At 34.3% G+C, this 19,061-nt stretch overlaps 1 protein-coding gene across 1 annotated transcript; it reads right to left on the bottom strand.

Annotated features, from left to right (window-relative positions):
- Window positions 1–2,963: 2,963 nt before the first annotated feature.
- Window positions 2,964–8,662, bottom strand: HELRODRAFT_82214 (hypothetical protein; the record flags this gene model as incomplete). The annotated part of the gene is made up of 9 exons (XM_009022564.1): window positions 2,964–3,095; window positions 3,420–3,580; window positions 3,744–4,055; window positions 4,347–4,527; window positions 4,564–4,673; window positions 6,682–6,789; window positions 7,683–7,841; window positions 8,144–8,263; window positions 8,494–8,662. Coding segments are annotated over 9 exons (1,452 nt in total), but the record flags the coding sequence as incomplete, so codon positions are not given.
- Between the last annotated feature and the right edge of the window lie 10,399 nt (window positions 8,663–19,061).

The raw sequence follows: 19,061 nt of genomic DNA, 5'->3' as shown, positions 1-19,061 counted from the left end.
TCAAGTATAAGGCTACTCATTAAACTTAACATTACTCTGTGCTGACTGGTTCATCCAACCTTACAAATGTACATCACAACCAGCAACAACTGACTACATGCGCGTGTGAGATGCAGAAGCATTTAAGCGAATAAACAGACAAAAAACAACTAACCAGTGAAACTATTGAGTGCATTTTGATTGAATTTGTTGTCATATTCATCCGAGGAGCCATTCAAAAGTGCATCGACTGGATCAGAAGCAGCAACTCCTCTATTCAAATGAATCAGGTATTCCTTGTTCTTCTTGTTCTGCTTCCACTTTTTCTTTCCACTCAACGATGACGACGTGGTGTTGATGGATGATATTGCTGGAATGGGAACCATTTTACGGGGTCTTCGTCTGTGTGTTCAGGACGTGTAGGTCGGGGTCAGTTGAAATTAACTAGTTCGTTATCTAGATATGATTATAGAACTGAAATCTGGTATTATTAGTTTTATTGATATAACGTTGAAAGAGAAAAAATTTTGAAAAATTTTCTAAAATGTTAAAAATCAGAAAGACACACTCAATTGACATATAAAGATACTGACGCAAGCAAACAAGCCTAACCTTATAGATACGACAATGAGAATGGTAACAAGCACCATGATGAAAACAGCACACAGCGGTACAACGATGAACAAAAAGTGAAGTTTTTTATCGGATGAGGTCCCCCCAACTTTTGGTTCGCCACTCAGATGTGACTTCACCGGGGTGCCCACCAATGAACTGTACTCGCTGGATAACTCCTCCCCCTTGTAGTCGTTGTTGTTGTTGTTGTTGTTGTTGTTGTTGTTGTTGTTATAATATTTAATATAGATCAAATAACATTAATGAACGATTAACAATGGTGTAGAAATAGAATTTTAATTATGTGAGAATTTTACAAATTATTTTCAAGATAAACTAAAACATGATAAACTACATGTTTAATTCATTCATTCGCTTCAAATTTTGTCTAACAGTTGAAAAAAAAAATATACTAATAATAAATATAATAAAACGTAATTCCATGATGAAATCAAATGTTGCCAATAAACGACACAATTTTCAACCATACAAAATAATTTCAAACTTGGTTACAGTGTTCAGGACGAGTCTGATGAAAAAGCAATAAGCATTATTGACCAGATCCAACTTCCTGTTATTCGTCACTTGGTCTTTTAATCCATCGCCCACTACAAACTCGATGGGGAAATGTGATTGATCGAACTGACCACACATCCACGCTTCAGGGCTGCTGCCTTTCGAGACCAACTGTTTGTAGATGAGAATAACAAATATGCAATAACACAGCTTTTCCGATAAAAATATTTATAGTCAGATTTACATAACAATATCAACAAAACTCTTTCAAAAATTAACCTCAGATAGTTTAAAACTAGATGGTTTTCTTCTTGAGGCCAGTGTTTCCTGCACGACAACTAAATAATATGTACCTTCCATCTCTGCCTCGTCTTTTCCTTCCAATTTAACAACTGCCTGATGTGATGCTGTCGATGAATTAAGCTTCCACTGGATGACTTCTGGTGGATGGAGAACTTTCTTACTGCTGGTCATCGTCGATGTTCCCAGAGAATCCAAGTTGGCTGTAAGGACATGATGGGGAGGAATGATTTTCAATTGAAATGAAATTTTATTCAAGGTGAGTAAGCTTTTATTCAGTTTAAGAGTTTGACAAAGGTTTGATAAAAATAAATAAATGTAAATAATGTCTATTTGATAATTAAGTGTCATTTACAGACTACGCGAAACTTTTTTCATGTTTTAATTTTATTATTATTTTACTTGTTGTGAAAACAGAATAAAATAATCCTTCTATGTCTATTTTGAATGAAAAAAAAGATCATATAAAATTAAAACATTGGTATTGAATAATACCACGAAAAATATAGAATCATAAAAAATGAAAAAACCTTGAAGAGATGTCGACGGAGATGAATGTGGAACCATGTAATGGAGGACTGAGGCTGACCCAAACTCGTCCATATACTTAGCAGATAACTTGAATTCGTACTCCTTACCAGGCTCTGTTAAGTTAATTACATTAAACTAATTAACACTGTATAATTAAATAAATGACTAATTAAGATATTAAAAAACTAATTATTTAATTAAATAATTGATTAATTACATAATTTATTGTACTACTGATATAAATATTAAATTTGTATCAGTGTTTCGATAATTTTAAAATTGTTGTTGTTGGCACGGGTTAAAAATTCTTCAAGAAACTATCGACTAATTTAAACAAATTTTATTAGTTTTACAGTTATACCTTCTTTTACTAATTTTTTGACAACTTGTTAAAATTCCAATAAATAAAAATATCTATAGGTGCTAAACTTTTGAAACAAGGATCAGCATGATAAACTCCATATATCAATATTTACTGACTATTAGTATGAAAATCTCCGCATACAACATACCCAAATTTTCCACTAGGGTCTCATGTACATCCCCACTAACGATGATGACCTGTTCTTTATCATCATCTATTTCATTTCCATCCTCATTGCCTTTCCTACCTTTATCATCAACATCATCTTCATGGTCATCATCACCATCTTCGTCGTCGTCGTCATTGATGTAGAAATATTTTCGTTGGACGACAAGTTCATAGGCTTGCACGTGTTTCAGTTGGTTATTGGTTCGGTGAGGTGGGGACCACGTCGCCCTGACGACGGGTGGATCGTTCCGGTGCATGTTCAGCTGGAAGTCCCGCGGCTCGCTGATCACTAACGTAAATTGCATTTCGTCGTTATGTAACTTTCAAGCAATTATGATGCAGAAATATTGTCGTAAATACTGAAGTTTCATACTCGTGTCACAAATAAGAGATTAATAGAACATATATTTTAAATCAATTATGTAATCAATTATTAACCTCTTCATCATTCAATCAATCCATTTGTCGGGTTAAAAACAAACCAATCAACAAATCACGTGTTATACTGACCGACGTTCAGAGTCCTAGATCTCTTTGGTTTCGTTTTTGTTCCATTGGCCATCTCTGAGAAGGCTGATATCTGGAAGTCGTACGTCGTCGCTGGCTTCAAATCTTTCACTGTGAACTCCCTGCTCGAGGCTGGTGGCAATGAGCAATTTTACAAAATTAAAAAAAAATTTGAAAATAAAAACTTTACACAAGTTAAAATGAATAACAAAAAAGCTGCTCTGCATTGCGCAAAAATGGTATGTACGTTGTAATTGTTTCAATGATTGTTGGTTCAATGTTAACATTTACATCGAATGAAACGAAGCGGAAACAATCACGATATAAGAAATGACTCTGAAATGTATAACAAAAATCATAATAAGTTTACATGCCACAAATTTGCATTCAAACATAATTTAGCAATTAGTTAACATAGCCTACCATTTGTTATCTTGTGCACGGTGTGGCTGCCAACATATTGATCATTGTTGTCATCGACTTCGGTGTAGTAGATGTAGTAACCTCTCAAGATGCAATTGTTCTCAAGTGGTGTCTTCCAGTTGACGCGGATCGATGTTGAGGTGGATGACGAAAGTTTCAGCTTTCGTGGTTCGCCTGGAACTGTTTATGATCATTCGATGTGCGTGTTTGATTGCATTGGTGTATAAATGTTTGTCTGCTTAGTTTTATGATGAATAATCTGAATAGAATATAGAATTGGTGTTCATTTTTACGTCCATTTGAAACTGGCACCAAAATGTTTACCGAAGAGGAAAAAACTAACTTCCTTCCAAAGTTTGGATCTCGACAACATCTGACCATGGCCCCTCCCCTTGTACGGTGAACGCATTCATCTTCAACTGATGTTTCGACCATTCCACTAAATTCATCAGAGTGTAGGATGTTTCGGTCGGTGACAATGTTATCCTTTTCCCGAGTTCCGGTTTTCCAGTTTTTGTGGAAATGGGCGTGTCGTGCAAGTGATAACCGAGTATTTGACCGTTTTGAAGGCTGGGTGGCAGTGGTGACCACGTGATTTTGATTGACGTTTGATCGATTGGAGTGTATTTGATGTTCACGGGGGCAGAACTGGGCACTGAAAAGGTTTAAGTGATTTTAAAAATTAATTTATTCATTTGGTTCTTTTTCGTAATATTGAAATATTTTTCTACCCTCTTTTGTTAGTTGTTTTATAAATTTCTTGTACAACTATTCAATATAAAAACGTTTTTTAAATATTCAGTTTTTCTAAAAAAATCGTCTCATTAACAAGTCATTAAAATGAAAATTAGCAAGTAGGTGTTGTAAAAATCAAATAATAACTATGATTTTTTTCCTATTAAAACAATTTTTATTATTGTTTCATATTTCAACTTTCCTAGCTAACCTGACTGAAGAGTCTTGACAAGAACGGGGTCCGTGAAGTCACTCAGGCCATTTTTCGTGTGAGAAGCCAGTTTGAAAGAATACTCCGTGTTCGGCTGCAGATCGAAGATGGTTGTGTTCATCTCACTGATAGCATCATTCAGTTTGGCAACTGTGATGCTGGCGTTGACCACTTTGGAGTTCTCCACTTTGTTGCCGTCTACCGTTGGAATGTTTACGTAGTTCATGACGTAACTGATGACGTTCGAATCGTTGGAAACACTCCACGAAAACGTCAGCGATGTCACTCTCCTAGCGAACACTTTGAAGTTTTCTGGAGGTAGGACATCTGACGGGTGGATTTCAATATTTTGTTGAACAGTTTATATTTATTCATATTGTTAGAATTTGTTGAAACAATATAATTAATCATCGTCTTCCTTATTTTTAAATTGCATTTGATCCTCGCTTTGTTTTGTTTTTCATCGAAACTAGCAAATTAATAAAACAAGCAGAGTTAACGTAATATTACCAAATAAAAGTAGAAAAAGCCAGCAAATCCCAAATAAACACGGTCACCGACCTGTTTCATCCAGGAACTTGAATGTTGCATCAGAGCAAGGACCATCGCCGTGTTCGTTGAAAGCAGACACGCAGAAGAAATACTTCACTCCTACCTTCAACTCCTTTATGGTGATGGGACTGCCAGCTGATGTCCTCACCTTCCATGTCTGCAGTGGCGCGTCTTCGTTCGTCGAGATAAAAACTTTGTAACCCTGGCAGATTAACAAAATTAGTCAAAAATTAGAAGACATGAATGAAATAAGTAGGTTCTAAATAAAATCTCCTGATTTTAAATAAAATCAGCGTCATGTATCACCATTAACATTAAAATTTTTTCCATGTACAGCAGTTTGCTTTGATGAATTGTTCGTGTTAATGTGTACATTTTTATACACAACACAAGTAATGTAGGTGTTGTATCCTATACAGATAGGGTTAGTCATTTCAGTTACACTTTGACATTTTCATGATTGATAATTTTGTTACACTCGAACATCAAATGAACCACGGGACCTGAATGAGACTGACCTGAACGGGGCTGTCGGGCTGCAGAGGTCGGTCCCACTTGACGACCACCTCACCGGGAATGGAGAGAAGTTTGATGTGGCGAGGAGCTGATGATGGTGCTGCAGCCATGATGGTGATGATGATGATGGTGGTGATGATGATGGTGGTGATGATGATGATGATGATGATGATGATGGGGGTGGTGGTGATGATGATGCGGATGGTTATGGTGATGGTGGTAATGATGATGGTGGTGGTGATGACGACAACGATGATGATGATTAGGGTAGTAGTACTGCAACGATGATGATGACATATAAGACTACAACTAAAGTAGTGACGATGATGACGAAAATGGAGATATAAAAAACTATTAAAAAAAGGAGTAATTATAAAAATTCAGTTCGCAAACATCATTAGCTCTAGTGATAAAGTAAAATCTCGCAACGATTGGGCTGTTTGTCACCTGAAGCTTCCGTCCTGAAGGTCGCCATCAGGTTCTGACTCACGAAATTCTTCATCATCATTCTAAAGGTGGCATTGTAAGCACTGTATGGCTTCAAGTCTGTAAAAGTAGCCTGTAAATTTCGAAAGCAAACTTTCTTTTTTTCATTTTTCTTTCTATCCGCAGTTAAAATTTAATAACATCTTTTAACGAGAAAAATTCAATTTTAAATTTCATTTCATCAAATAAATTTTCAGATATACTTGGATCTATCTGTTTTCTATTATTAATTTTTCTTTATATACCTAATGGTGTTATTCTTACCAATAATATATTACAGAATCTACAATATTTATAATACACAACGTTTTATTACAGTTTATTATAACAGCTAATCTGAAAGAAAGTTACGAGGTTTGTAAAATTAGAATAAATTTAAATTTGTTTAATTCGACCTCTCTAGCGTTACTTTCCAATTCTGCGGTCTTCAATTCGGCGTTGTGGCTTTCTAATGTGACAACAAATTTCATGGCGTCATCGTTGTGGCTGTCGTCGTCATCGCCACTTTTGACGTTTTCCGTCGCGTCATTCTCAAACGACCAGACTAACCTAGCCGATTTTGAAGTGACACTTGACGCTTCGAACGAGTTAGGCATCTTAAAAGGAGCTGCATGCGTTTGGTGGAAAGGTTTTAAATTTATAGCATTTTATATGTGAAGTTAATTCAGAGATTATTGTAATTCTTTTAAAAAGACTTTAAAAAACTTTGATTTTAGTCAGTTAATCTTGCAACTGCTTCAATCAATTTAAATATTTTAGAAATAAATTAAGAACGACTTACGTTTAACGGTGACTCGAACGTTGCTCGTGACCTTGCCTAATTTAGATTGACCTCTGCATGTGAGATCCAGAGACCGTCTGATATCTTTCAAGTTCAGCACGGCGCGTCCTGCAATCAGAAAATTTATTCTAATTAAATCATAAAAAAATAAACAAAAAATAAATCGTCTATAATGGCCGAAGCAATCATCAAGCAAACAGATACACAGGGCAAACTTCAAAATAACATGTTCGTAATATTACAACAGGTAGCAAGCATAGCATGTACGAATAATTAAAGCACGCGCTGCACTCTGTACTCTACAGTAATTCGATTATTGCTATTGCAGCTTAGTGAGAATTTGACAAATTAAAATAATCACTTTGATCAAATTTTAAACGTATATTTCAGAATGAGCAAGTTCTTATATGAAGTTTTAAAAGTCTCACCGTGAAACTCTTAGTGGCCTCAAGATGTAAAAACAAGATGGATGGCAGGCGTAGGTCGAGGAAAAACAAAGAAGAAAACAAGGACGGTGATGACAATGGCGAATATGAATGGCAGCATGGTGTCGATGATGACATTTGTTATTAATGATCTATATAATGGTGGCGATGCTGACGGTGAAAAAGTTATGAACAACTGTGTCAGTGACTTACTTATCTCAATAAAAAAATAAAACAAGCAAAACTAATTTGAGATTAATTATCATGTTTCTCACTCAAAAATTTTCGTATAGCTAATTTTATTTCCAAGAAATTAAATCTCACAAAATTATTATCCCAATACGCAGATGAAAATCGGCTTTTAAATATCTGATTATAATCATATGCACATATCTGTGTGTGTGCGCGTGTGTGAGTGTGTGTGTGTGTGTCTGTGTAAATCTACATTTCAGTAAATGAAAACACACTTCTGCATCTATATAACATACATTTTATTTCAAAGAACAGCATGACAGCAGCTATCTAAGAAACGTCAATATATTGTTTCTCTAACATATATATGTAAAACATCATCACCGTAGTTGGTGCGTTCGGGTTGCATCTGTTCCTCCCCATCCAGCCATTCCACAGTGGGCACTGGAGCGCCCATGACGATGCAGGTGAGGTTCAGGTCGCTACCCTCCGTCACGCTCTCGTTTTTGGAGAGGAATGAGAAGTACGGAGGTGTCTGCCTCTCTGTCAGTCACGAATGAATTCAAGCTTTTCTTAGGTCCGTTTTAATTATTAGTCTAAATTTTATTATCAACTTTGTCAGTTCTATGGGACTAGATTTAAAAATGTAATTTATAAATAAAAACTGATTTAAAAGTAAGAACATTTTCCAATATAATAAATTTTGCATAGTGTTTTGAGGCGATGGAGTTAAATAAATATAAATAAAAGGTAGAATAAAAATGATTTTTTTTATTTAAATAGAATAAATAAAAAATTGAAAAGAGAAACAAGTAAACAGCAGTAAGTACAAAAGAGCCAACGACCTTTGATGTAAATTGTAAAGACGGAAGAGAATGCAGTTCCGTGTAGGTTGGTGGCGTAACATTCATATTTGCCCGAATCCGATTCAACAGCTGACAATATTTTTAGACTTGAACTCGTCACTAGTTTGAGAAAAATTAAAAAAATAATTGCTACATGACCGTGACATGATTTATAGATTCTGAATAAGTTTTGCTTGATTTTTATGTAACAATTATATTAAAATTAAGATAATGTAGAAATAAACCTTAACAAACGATTTACAACCAAAATATATGAACACAAACTACAAAGTTAAACTACTGCAACACCACAAAAAAAAAGAAAAATTTGAGTCAGTTACATAACATACACGTCTGGTAAGAACGAATCCTGCTGTCTGAATAGTCAACGGGCAGGCCATTCTTCAACCAGTGTACTAAAGGGTTCGGCTGGCCCTTGAGGGGGCATTCGATAGCAAAGGGTCGTCCACTCTCAAACGTGTTGATTGGCTTGTTAATTCCCACACTGCTTGGAAATCCAGGAATTACTGAAGGTAAAAGTTATTTCATCTCCGTCGGTATGCTTCTCTTTTGTTGTTTATTCAAGGCATGTTACGTGATTTTACAAATTTATTCAAGTTCAATGAACATCTTTACTTTATTTTATTTACTGAATACTCAATTGTTTGAATTTTTGAATTTCAAGTGTCAATAACACTTATAACTTTTAATGAGTCCTATTAAAGCAACTAGCACTGCGCAAATACATGCATGCAACAATCATAAAGCACAAACAAACTATCGTCTATATACATACAGTCTGAATCGACCTGAATTGGACTGTTTTTACATGTTTATTTTTATCATTGACAGTGAGAAATGAAAAAAAATAATTCCATCAATTGAAACCATCTGACATACGCGTGCCTTGTTGCAATGAAATTCTGTAATAGGACAGCGAGTAACTTGTGCCAACACTAATGAGCCTGAGGCACGATCCTCATCAGCATTTTGATTTGGTCATTTACATTTGTAATATGAGATTTCATTGCTCATTCAAATGATCTTGGCTTGCTTCATTTTTGCTCAAAATAGAAGAGCGTCACTTAAACATGTAGTACCTTATTTTAAAACTAATTTCAAGTAAAGTAAAACCAATTTTCTCGTTAATAATTTTTGTAAGAGAATGGTAAATTCAATCAAGTCACAACTAGTGTATTAATGCAATTAAAAAATTTCAACACAAATCAAACAAACCAGTGTTTTTAGGAACAACATTTAAGTAAGCAGACTCGGACATGAAAACATCATCGGCAACGTTCGCAGTTCCGCTCGAAGATACCTTCCTCCTCCTTCTTATCTGACACCTGACTATTCCCTGATCCTTCTTCCGAACGGATTTGAACCTCAGGACGGAGACATCGGGGCCAACGATGATCTCAAGGTTATTCCGCTGTTTATTATTCAGAAAGGTTCCATTGAGGTACCATTCAAGAGTGTTGAGATGGTCTATAGACGAGATGGTTGAGGAACAAATGAATATGGCTTGTTCTGACTCGAAAACTGTTTGGTTTTCTGTGTCGATATAAAATGCTGGTGATTCATCTTTCCTGGAGTCTGTTTGTTGTTGTTTTTGTTGTTGTTGATGTTGCTTGTTTTTGGTGGTTGTTGTTGTTGCTGCTACTGCTGTTGTTGTTTTAATGAAAAATATTATATCATTCAATTTGTGCTCTGTCTAATGATATGTTTGTTATTGAAATAAATGCATTTAATTAAATACTTGATTAAAGAACAACATTAGAAATTTAACATTTCAAGATTTAACTAATATACTTGATTAAAAAAAATTATAATATTAAAAAATGAATAATAAATGAATTTAAAATATAATTTAATTGTCATTCAAACACTTCAAAAATCATCTATACATTATTTTTTTATTGAAAAAAATTAACAAACATATATTTTGAATTGAAGTATATGAAAAAAACGTGAACAACAAGAATAATAATAAAAAAAATAAATTAAAAATAAATTAAAAAAAATTAAAAATATTAATCAAATGAACATACCCAATAGAAATGACAGTTGGATGGTGAATGGTAGGAAGAGGATGCTAATGAAGCTATATGATGTGATCGTCCCCATGTTTCTTCTCACTCTGCACTTTAAATCATTCTGGTAGGTAGGTAGATGATGATGATAACGACGATGATGAAAATGATGATGATGACGATGATGAAAATGATGATGATGATGATGATGGTTATAGTCATCGTAATCACCGAAATCATTAAGAAATGGATTTTTTTAAATTATTATTTTTATAAACATCAGCTTGTTATCAGCTTGAACATCACAATCACCGTCACCATCATCATCTTCATAGTCATCATCGTTGTCATCATATTCTTATTCTCCCACATGTCACCCGCTATAAAGATGAGAGGTTTACAAACAAACACACACACACACAAACGAACATGCGCGTACACAAACGAACACACACACACGTACAAACAATTTGAGAAATTGTTTGCGCAGTCATATAACACTTCGCTACGACGGAATCATTTGCTCAGTGATAAAGGAAGATAAGAGAGATGATTACGATGATGATGGTGGTGATGATGGTGACGATGATGATAACGATGATGATAACGATGATGATGACGATGATGATGACGATGATGATGACGATGATAGAGAAAAAGAATATTGTAATGACGGCAATTTAAATATTAAAACCGTGCCAAAAAAAACGTCGATAATATTTCGACGTCGTCTTCACCATCATCACCCTCACTATCTTCATCATCATCTCCTTTATCATCGTCATCACCACCATCACCCTCACTATCTTCATCATCATCTCCATTATCATCACCTTCACCATCATCATCATCACCTTCATCACCATCACCGTCTTTACCATCATTGTCATCATCATCGTCAAAGCTAAAACATCATCACCATCATAATTCTTGTAGAATGTAACCAGTAATTTGAAATACGTTATACATATTCATTAATGTATTATAATATGAATTTGCATAAATGAACATATGAAGCAGTCTATATATAACTCGATCAACTCAGCGAAATAAGAAAAATAAATAACAAAATATATATATAAATGGAATAATAAATGCTTGTGTAGTGTGTGTGGTGTGTGCGTGCGTGTGTACGTGTGGTGTGTGCGTGCGTGTGCATGTGCAAGCATGTGCGTTCTTCTAGCTTGTAAATAAATAAAACGAGCGTATTTGTTAATGATTGGTTTTTAATTGTTTAATGTTAAACAAATGTTTATCGTTTAAACATACATCATAAGGTTCGAATGGAATGAAGTTCCATTGTACGAGTTCGTGAAATGTTGTTTGAATAACACAACAAACCGTTCGTATGTTCATAAATATTTGCGTACGTGATGAATACATTCCTATACATTTCGTGTTGTGTTTAGTAATTTATTTAATTAAGCATTTAAATGTTTAACAAATAATAATATAAGTAATTGTATACATAATAAACAGATGTATTATTTTATTTAATCATTTTATTTAATCATTTTAATTTTTCATTTATTGTTTTAGTTATGTGTGGTTTGTACTTTGAAGTATGTGCTGTGCAAATACGTAGTCGCACATATACGTGTATTGTATTTTTGTGTTTACACGTGTGTGCGCGCGCGCGTGTATGTGTTTGTGCGTGTGTGCGCCTGTATGTTTGTGTGTGTGTGTGTGCATGTGTGCGTGCGTGTATGTATGTAGCATTACGTTGTATGTTGTGATCGTATTAGCGTATTTATATGACATTGTATTTTTAGCGTTAGTTCGCCTGCAAAACGTCAACCAATTTAGAATCGTTTAGAAAATTATTAAAGGAATTAATACAGGTGATGCCATGTGGTGTGGTGTGGTGTGAATGAAACGTGACTGTCCTAATTAAATAATTGGTGGTGCTGGTGAAATTAAATGCTTTTGTTGGCTCTGCTACTACTACTGTTGATGGTGATGATGGTGATGGCAACTATGATGATGATTATGATGATGATGAAGAGGAGAAGGAAGACGAAAATGATGATGATGATGATGCTGGTGATGGTGTCAACTATGATGACGATGACGATTACGAATATGAGGACGATTACGACTTAAATAAAACTGAGAATGATGATGGTGGGGATGGATGATGATAATAGTGAAGATGATGATGATGGTGGTGATGATGGTGATGATGAAGATGATAACAAATTAAAACAATGATAATAATGAAAAAAAGAAAACAAACCACACAACAATAACATCGGCACGTCAGAATCATCATCAGTGTACAAGTGAGTGAGTGAGTGAGTCTAATAAAAATCATTAAAAATACACTTGAACCGCTTCGACATGTGTTCCGCAGCAACTCTGTGTGTGTTGTGTGTGTGTGTATGTGAGTGTGTGTGTGAGAGAGAGAGAATGAACATATCTCTATGTTTCTGTATAATGACTACTTGAATGATCGTTTGTGAGAACGGGTAAATAATGCTTTTGAGGGAGCGCGTCTTTGTTAAATAGTGCAAACATAAAATAATGTACACATACACACACACACTCACTCACTCACTAGTTAATTAATATTCATACAAAACAATTAGAAGCTCTTATTAACACAATTGCAACACAAACAACCTGTCTAGTTACAAAAGAACAAGCGTTAAATTTGTTACAATGCAACTCAGGTCCCTTGTTGCATTCAATCGCGCGATGTAACGTAATTAATTACACGCAATAAATAGCTCGCCAATTAACGCTATTATGCAGTTTCTATATGTGTGTGTAAGTGTGCGCGTGTGCGTGTGAGTGCGCGAAAAATCAACAAGACAAGTAAAAACAAATCAACAACACAATAGAACAAATCAAGCCACTAGCCGGCCTACCAACCAACCAGCTAATCAGTCAACCAACCAACCAGCCAACCAACTAACCAGCCAACCAACCAACCAACAAACCAATAAACAAACAAGCAAACTAACCTACCAACCAACTAATCAACCAACCAACAACAACAGAAATGCAATGAAAATCATTAGAAGAAGCCGTGTGTGACGCTCATGTCATCTAGCACCAAGGTTAATTGAATGGCACAATCAACAGCACAACAACACTCAACACAACAACACATAAACACACACACACATAAACACACAACACTAACATGACGCAAAAAACGCAATCGAACAAAAATATCAATCAAGAAAACGTTCGCACAGCCAGGGATATTTTACATGTAAAATCCATTTTACTTTTACCCAACTTTTACTTGCAAATGAATCATTTTACTCTACTTTTACTTAAAGTTTCCCAATTCATTTTACTTTTATTCACTTTTGGCAAAATTCTTGATACTTAAGTGAAATATATCACCGCGTACAACACACAAACACAACACAACACACACCCACAACGACAACAAAATATAAACAAAAACAACACTGAGTGCACTGAAAAACACACAACCTACGAGTACAATGTACGTATGTATGTAAGTGTGTATGTATGTGTGTATGTTTATATGTATGTATGTTTTGTATGTATGTTTATGTGCGTGTATGTATGTATGTGTGTATGTACATATATTTCTATGTATATATGGTAGTAAAAATGATAATTGTGATAAAGGAAAAAAACTAGCATTTAAAAATCAAATCGATACAAAATAACAACGACCTACCTACCTCTTTCTGTTTTTCGTTTCAATTCAAACAATCAACAAATTCATTATCGGTGAAAACATCTTGCGTGATCATTGTGCGTGTGTGTCCGTGTATGTGAGTGCGTGCGTGTCTGTGTATGTTCGTGTCCACGTGTGTGTATGTGAGTTCGTGTGTTCGTGTCTGTGTGAGTGTGTCCGCGTGTGTGTATGTGGGTTCGTGTGTGCGTGAGTTGAAATATTGAATGTGTCATGATGGGTAATAATAGAATCGATAGATGGAATGATAACATTGTAATAGGAATAGAATGAATGAATGAATGAATGGATGGAGAGATGACATTGGAAAATAAATTTGAGGAAATGTTTGCTGTTATGTGTGCAAATGTCTGCGCCTACGACTTTACCCACCTTCTTTCATTCATTCATTCATTCATTCATTCATTCATTCATTCATAAAATGGCTAATTAGTTAATCAGCTTGATTATTTATATTTTATAATTTCATATATTAATTTTTACTCATTTATTGTTTCATTCATTAATTTCTGACTACTGAATAAAAATCATATGCAGTGTAGTACAGAAGCGTTTCATATTTAATTCACAATTCAAAATAACACCGTCCAATACAGACTTGTGCACATACGCTGGCAAACACACACACAGACACACACACACACACACACACACAGACACACACACAGACGAACACTCAGACAAACTTAAACATATAAATGCACACATAAACTTGTTGTAAGTAATTAGAAACATATTTGTCGTCGTTTTCAAGTAAGTGCCTATGCAACATTGAAACAACAAATACAACAAACAAAAAATACAACATCACAAACACAACAACACAACATCACAACAACAATACAACAACACAACATCACAGACAACACAACATCACAAAAATAACAACAACACAACATCACAAACAACAACAAAAACAACACAAACACAACATCACAAAAATAACAACAGCAAAACAACACAAACAACAACAACACAAACACAACATCACAAAAATAACAACATCACAACAACACAAACACCAGCTACTGGCTACTCTTACATTATCATCCTTATCATACAATATCAAATATTTATTATCATTATTATTATCATTATCATTATTATTTATTGATATCATGAGCAAAGGATATAATAGCAGGATTATTATTATTCGAAATTATTTGTTGCAATCACAATGACGGATTACTTTAACGAATATTAAAAACACATGCGTGCCCATGTATTTAATCGATTTCTCGTCGGTCGGTGATTGATTTCTGCACGCAAAAAACCGACCGGACCGACAGAGTGAGAACGATCCGAGCGGCGGGTTTTCTGTGTACGTGTTTGTTGTGTTGTGTCTGTGATGTTGTGTTGTTGTACAGTAGATGATTTAGTAGTAGGGTTAGATCATTCATTGATCATTGATCATTCATTAATTCATCCATCCATTCATTCATTCATTCATTCATTCATTCGTCCATTCATTCATTAATTAATTCATTCATTCGTTTATTTGTTCATTCATTCACTCATCTATCTATGCATTCCTTTTTTTATTCTTTCTTTTTTTTCAAAATATTATTGTCAATTCTGTCCTCTTTTCGATACCAACCCGCTAATTCTGTTTAACTGCATTTGAATTACTAATCGCTCACACATATCTATTTCATTGAATTTGTTTGTTTGAATTTTTTATTAATATTTTCCTTTATTTTTTAATAAATTAAGTATTAATTCATTAATTCATTTATTCATTCATTCATTCACTGATTCTGTTTTCATGTTTAAAATGTCATGTCGTATCTCTCTCAGTGTTATATTAGATTTGCTTATAAAGTAGAGTATTTATTCACTTACCCGCTCATTCAGTTATCCATCCATTTCTTCATTTCTTCATTCATTCAATTATTCATTCATTTATTTAATTGTTTCTACTTTCGTTCATTCATTAACTAACTCATTCACTCTTTCATCCAACCAAACTGTTACTCAGGTTAAACATTTCATTATCATATTTCAGGCATACCTGGTTTCTTTAATGTACAAATTATACAACAATGACATTGTAGAAATATTTGTTTCTCTGAGTATGTGTGTTAATGTGTGTGTTTGTATGTGTTTGTGTGTGCTTGTATTTATGTGTGTTTGTGTGTGTGTGCGGGTAACTGGGTAACTGTATGTTTATTTTATATGTGTGGCTAAATAAATGACAAAGCCCATGTAAAAAAATGTGTGTATGAACGTCAGTGTATGTGTGTTTACATGTTTATGTTTATGTGTGTTTGTGAGTGTGTGTATGTGTGTTCTTGGATAATGTGTGTAGAGGAATATGTGTATTTCTTGGTGAAAGTGTGTTTGCCGCCACGTGCGTGTGTGCGTGAGCATTTATGGGGTTTCATTGAATAATTTTTAGGTACATTCCGTGGTATAAATAAATTTGCTTATAAGACACTCACTCATTCACTCACTCATTCACTCGTTCACTCACTCAACCAACCAAATATTTCAGCAAAATTATCAATTAATTTACCAAGAAACCTTGGCATGCATTTGGTTCACAGTGATGACGACGATGACGATGACGACGATGGTAATTGTGATAGTTTTATGCGGTGAACTTTCCAGCGACAATACGGAAGTTTGTGATTATGAATAATAACACTGGTGCTAATAACGATGGTCCCCTCAATGATGACGATGATGTGATCGTCAGAATGATGACTGATGCTGATAATAACACAACGCAATACAGAAACATTTTGATAGATAATAATTGTACGAATTCTTAAATTGAATGAAATTATTAAATTTAATTCAGCGATTCCAGTTCAAGCGATTCGTCAACCAAACAACCGAACAGCAATAAAAAATTGCAACTTAAATACTTAAATAAATATATTATTTTTAACTTTCTTTCTCTTACTCTTTCTCTCTCTCTCTCTCTCTCTCTCTCTCTCTCTCTCTCTCTCTCTCTCTCTCTCTCTCTCTCTCTATCTATCTATCTATCTATCTCTCTCTCTCTCTCTCTCTCTTCCAGTCTAAACGTCAAAATTCTTATAAAAATTATTTCTACAAAAATTCACTTATAATAATAATTACCTTATACTAAAAAATTACAAATCAACCAATATGGTATTAACAAGAAAATAAAACTTACAGTCTTTAGCTACAATCAAATTAGTATTTAATTTGAGAACAAATTTAATCTAACCTTTCTACAATATATTATTAAAGTACAATTATCTAATTAACATAAATAAATTGCGTCAGGTGTCATAATAAACAAAGCAAAAAGTCAAGGTAAAGAATTTTATAAAGTGGTAACTAGGCACTTACGAACGTCAGTCAAGCAGATAGCCAAACCCACTACTGATAGCTCTCAAGTTCTTCTCAAAGACGTTTCTACTTTCCCACGTAAGCGTGCGGTCATATGCGTTGCGATAGAACTACGCAAGCACCATCACATAGACACACACACACGTATATATGATAAATAAACACCTTTATAAACAGCAGATATGCATAATAAACATTAAAATTGAAAGTACAAAAATCAGCAGCAGCAACAAGAACAATAAAGAAAAACATCAACAACAACATGCATGCATGTCCCTACAGTTTGCGAACGTCTACATCAACAAAAACATCAACAGCACACATTCACACATCAACAACACACATTCACACATCAACAACACATATGTATGTGCTGAGCAGGCATTTCTATCAACACAAGTTCGACATCTCACAAACATAAAACACACAAGCAACACAAACTCAAAACAAAATTTTTTAAATATTTCGAAGATTTTGTCGACATTATTATTGCCATAACAATAAAACAAATTGAATCGCGTCCAGAAGCAATTATCGCTTGTTAAACACGCTATCATTCAAACTTCATTTGCATTGGTTATTTATACAAATTCTACGCAACTAGATGCCCAATGTATGTGATTGTCCTTATCGAAATCACACGCGCACACGCATAATAAGCTTGTTTACATGACGGCCATTTATTATTATTATCCGTCTTGATTTTGTTGAGCATATACAAACACGTACGTCATATTTGTTTAAACAAATTTGTGCGCCGACGTGCGTTTGTGTGTTCGTGTGTGCGTTCGTGTGTATGTAGGTGTGTACATAATGCCCTGGATAAGGATTATTAATGAATACACTTGGATGAGAACACGTTTAATGTTTAATTAACATAACGTGACGTAATTTCAATTCTTGCTTGTTGTTTGTCGTAGGTGCGTGAGTGCATGTTTTCGTCGGGCCACTATCTCGAAAGAATTGCGTTAACTTTTCTATTATTAGAACTTTTTAATTACTTCTGGAGAGGACACGCGCGTGCTTGTGTACGTGTGCGTTTCTCTGCGTGTGCGTGTGCATGTGTTTGTGTGTGTTTGTGTTGTGTGTGCATGTGTTTGTACTTATACACATGTTTGCAAGATTTCGTGTGTTTTGTATTTATTTTCATTCCCATTGTACGGGTGTGTAAAATTTTTGTACGTGTGTGCGCGTGCACGAACGAGTGTACGTACATGTACACACAAAGATCTATGTGATGTTAGATGTCCTTTAATGTTATAACTCTACACTGACGGTCCACATCAAATGAAACTGATACCATTATGATGTGCTCCTTTATAAAATTTTATTTTTCTTTGTAATGTATGAGTGTTTGTGTGTGTGTGTGTGTGTGTGTGTGTGTAGTGTGTGTATGCGTGTGCTTGTGCTAAAATATTTTCAAATCCAAATAAATGGATAAACAGAGATATTAAATAAGTTTAAAAAGAGTTAAATAACTATTTAATATAAATGATTAAAAAAGAAAAATAAATTGACAAATAAAAATATATTCATAAATGTAAATTGGTAGTCAAAGAAGACAAACGTCTCATCAGTAAATTAAGGAGAGAGAGAGGAAGAGAGTTGAGGAATGGGTTGTTGGGTGGACGCATAATATGACAATAAATTGATGTGATTTACGTCTGAGTGAGTGGATTGGTGACGTTGGAATGAATCAATTGTTACAAATTTCAGTATGAAAATGAATTTATAAACCAGCAAACAAATTAAAAACATACGAACAAACGAATGAATGAACAAACGAACAAACAACAAATTGAAATATAAAAATGAATTTATAAACCAACAAACAAATAATGAACAAACGAACGAATGAAAAAACAAACAAACGAACGAACGA

The sequence above is a fragment of the Helobdella robusta genome, assembly GCF_000326865.2.
Source record: "Helobdella robusta unplaced genomic scaffold HELROscaffold_32, whole genome shotgun sequence".
Lineage (NCBI taxonomy): Eukaryota > Metazoa > Annelida > Clitellata > Rhynchobdellida > Glossiphoniidae > Helobdella > Helobdella robusta.
Note: the sequence above shows the minus strand (reverse complement) of the source record. Positions and strands in the feature narration are given on the sequence as shown.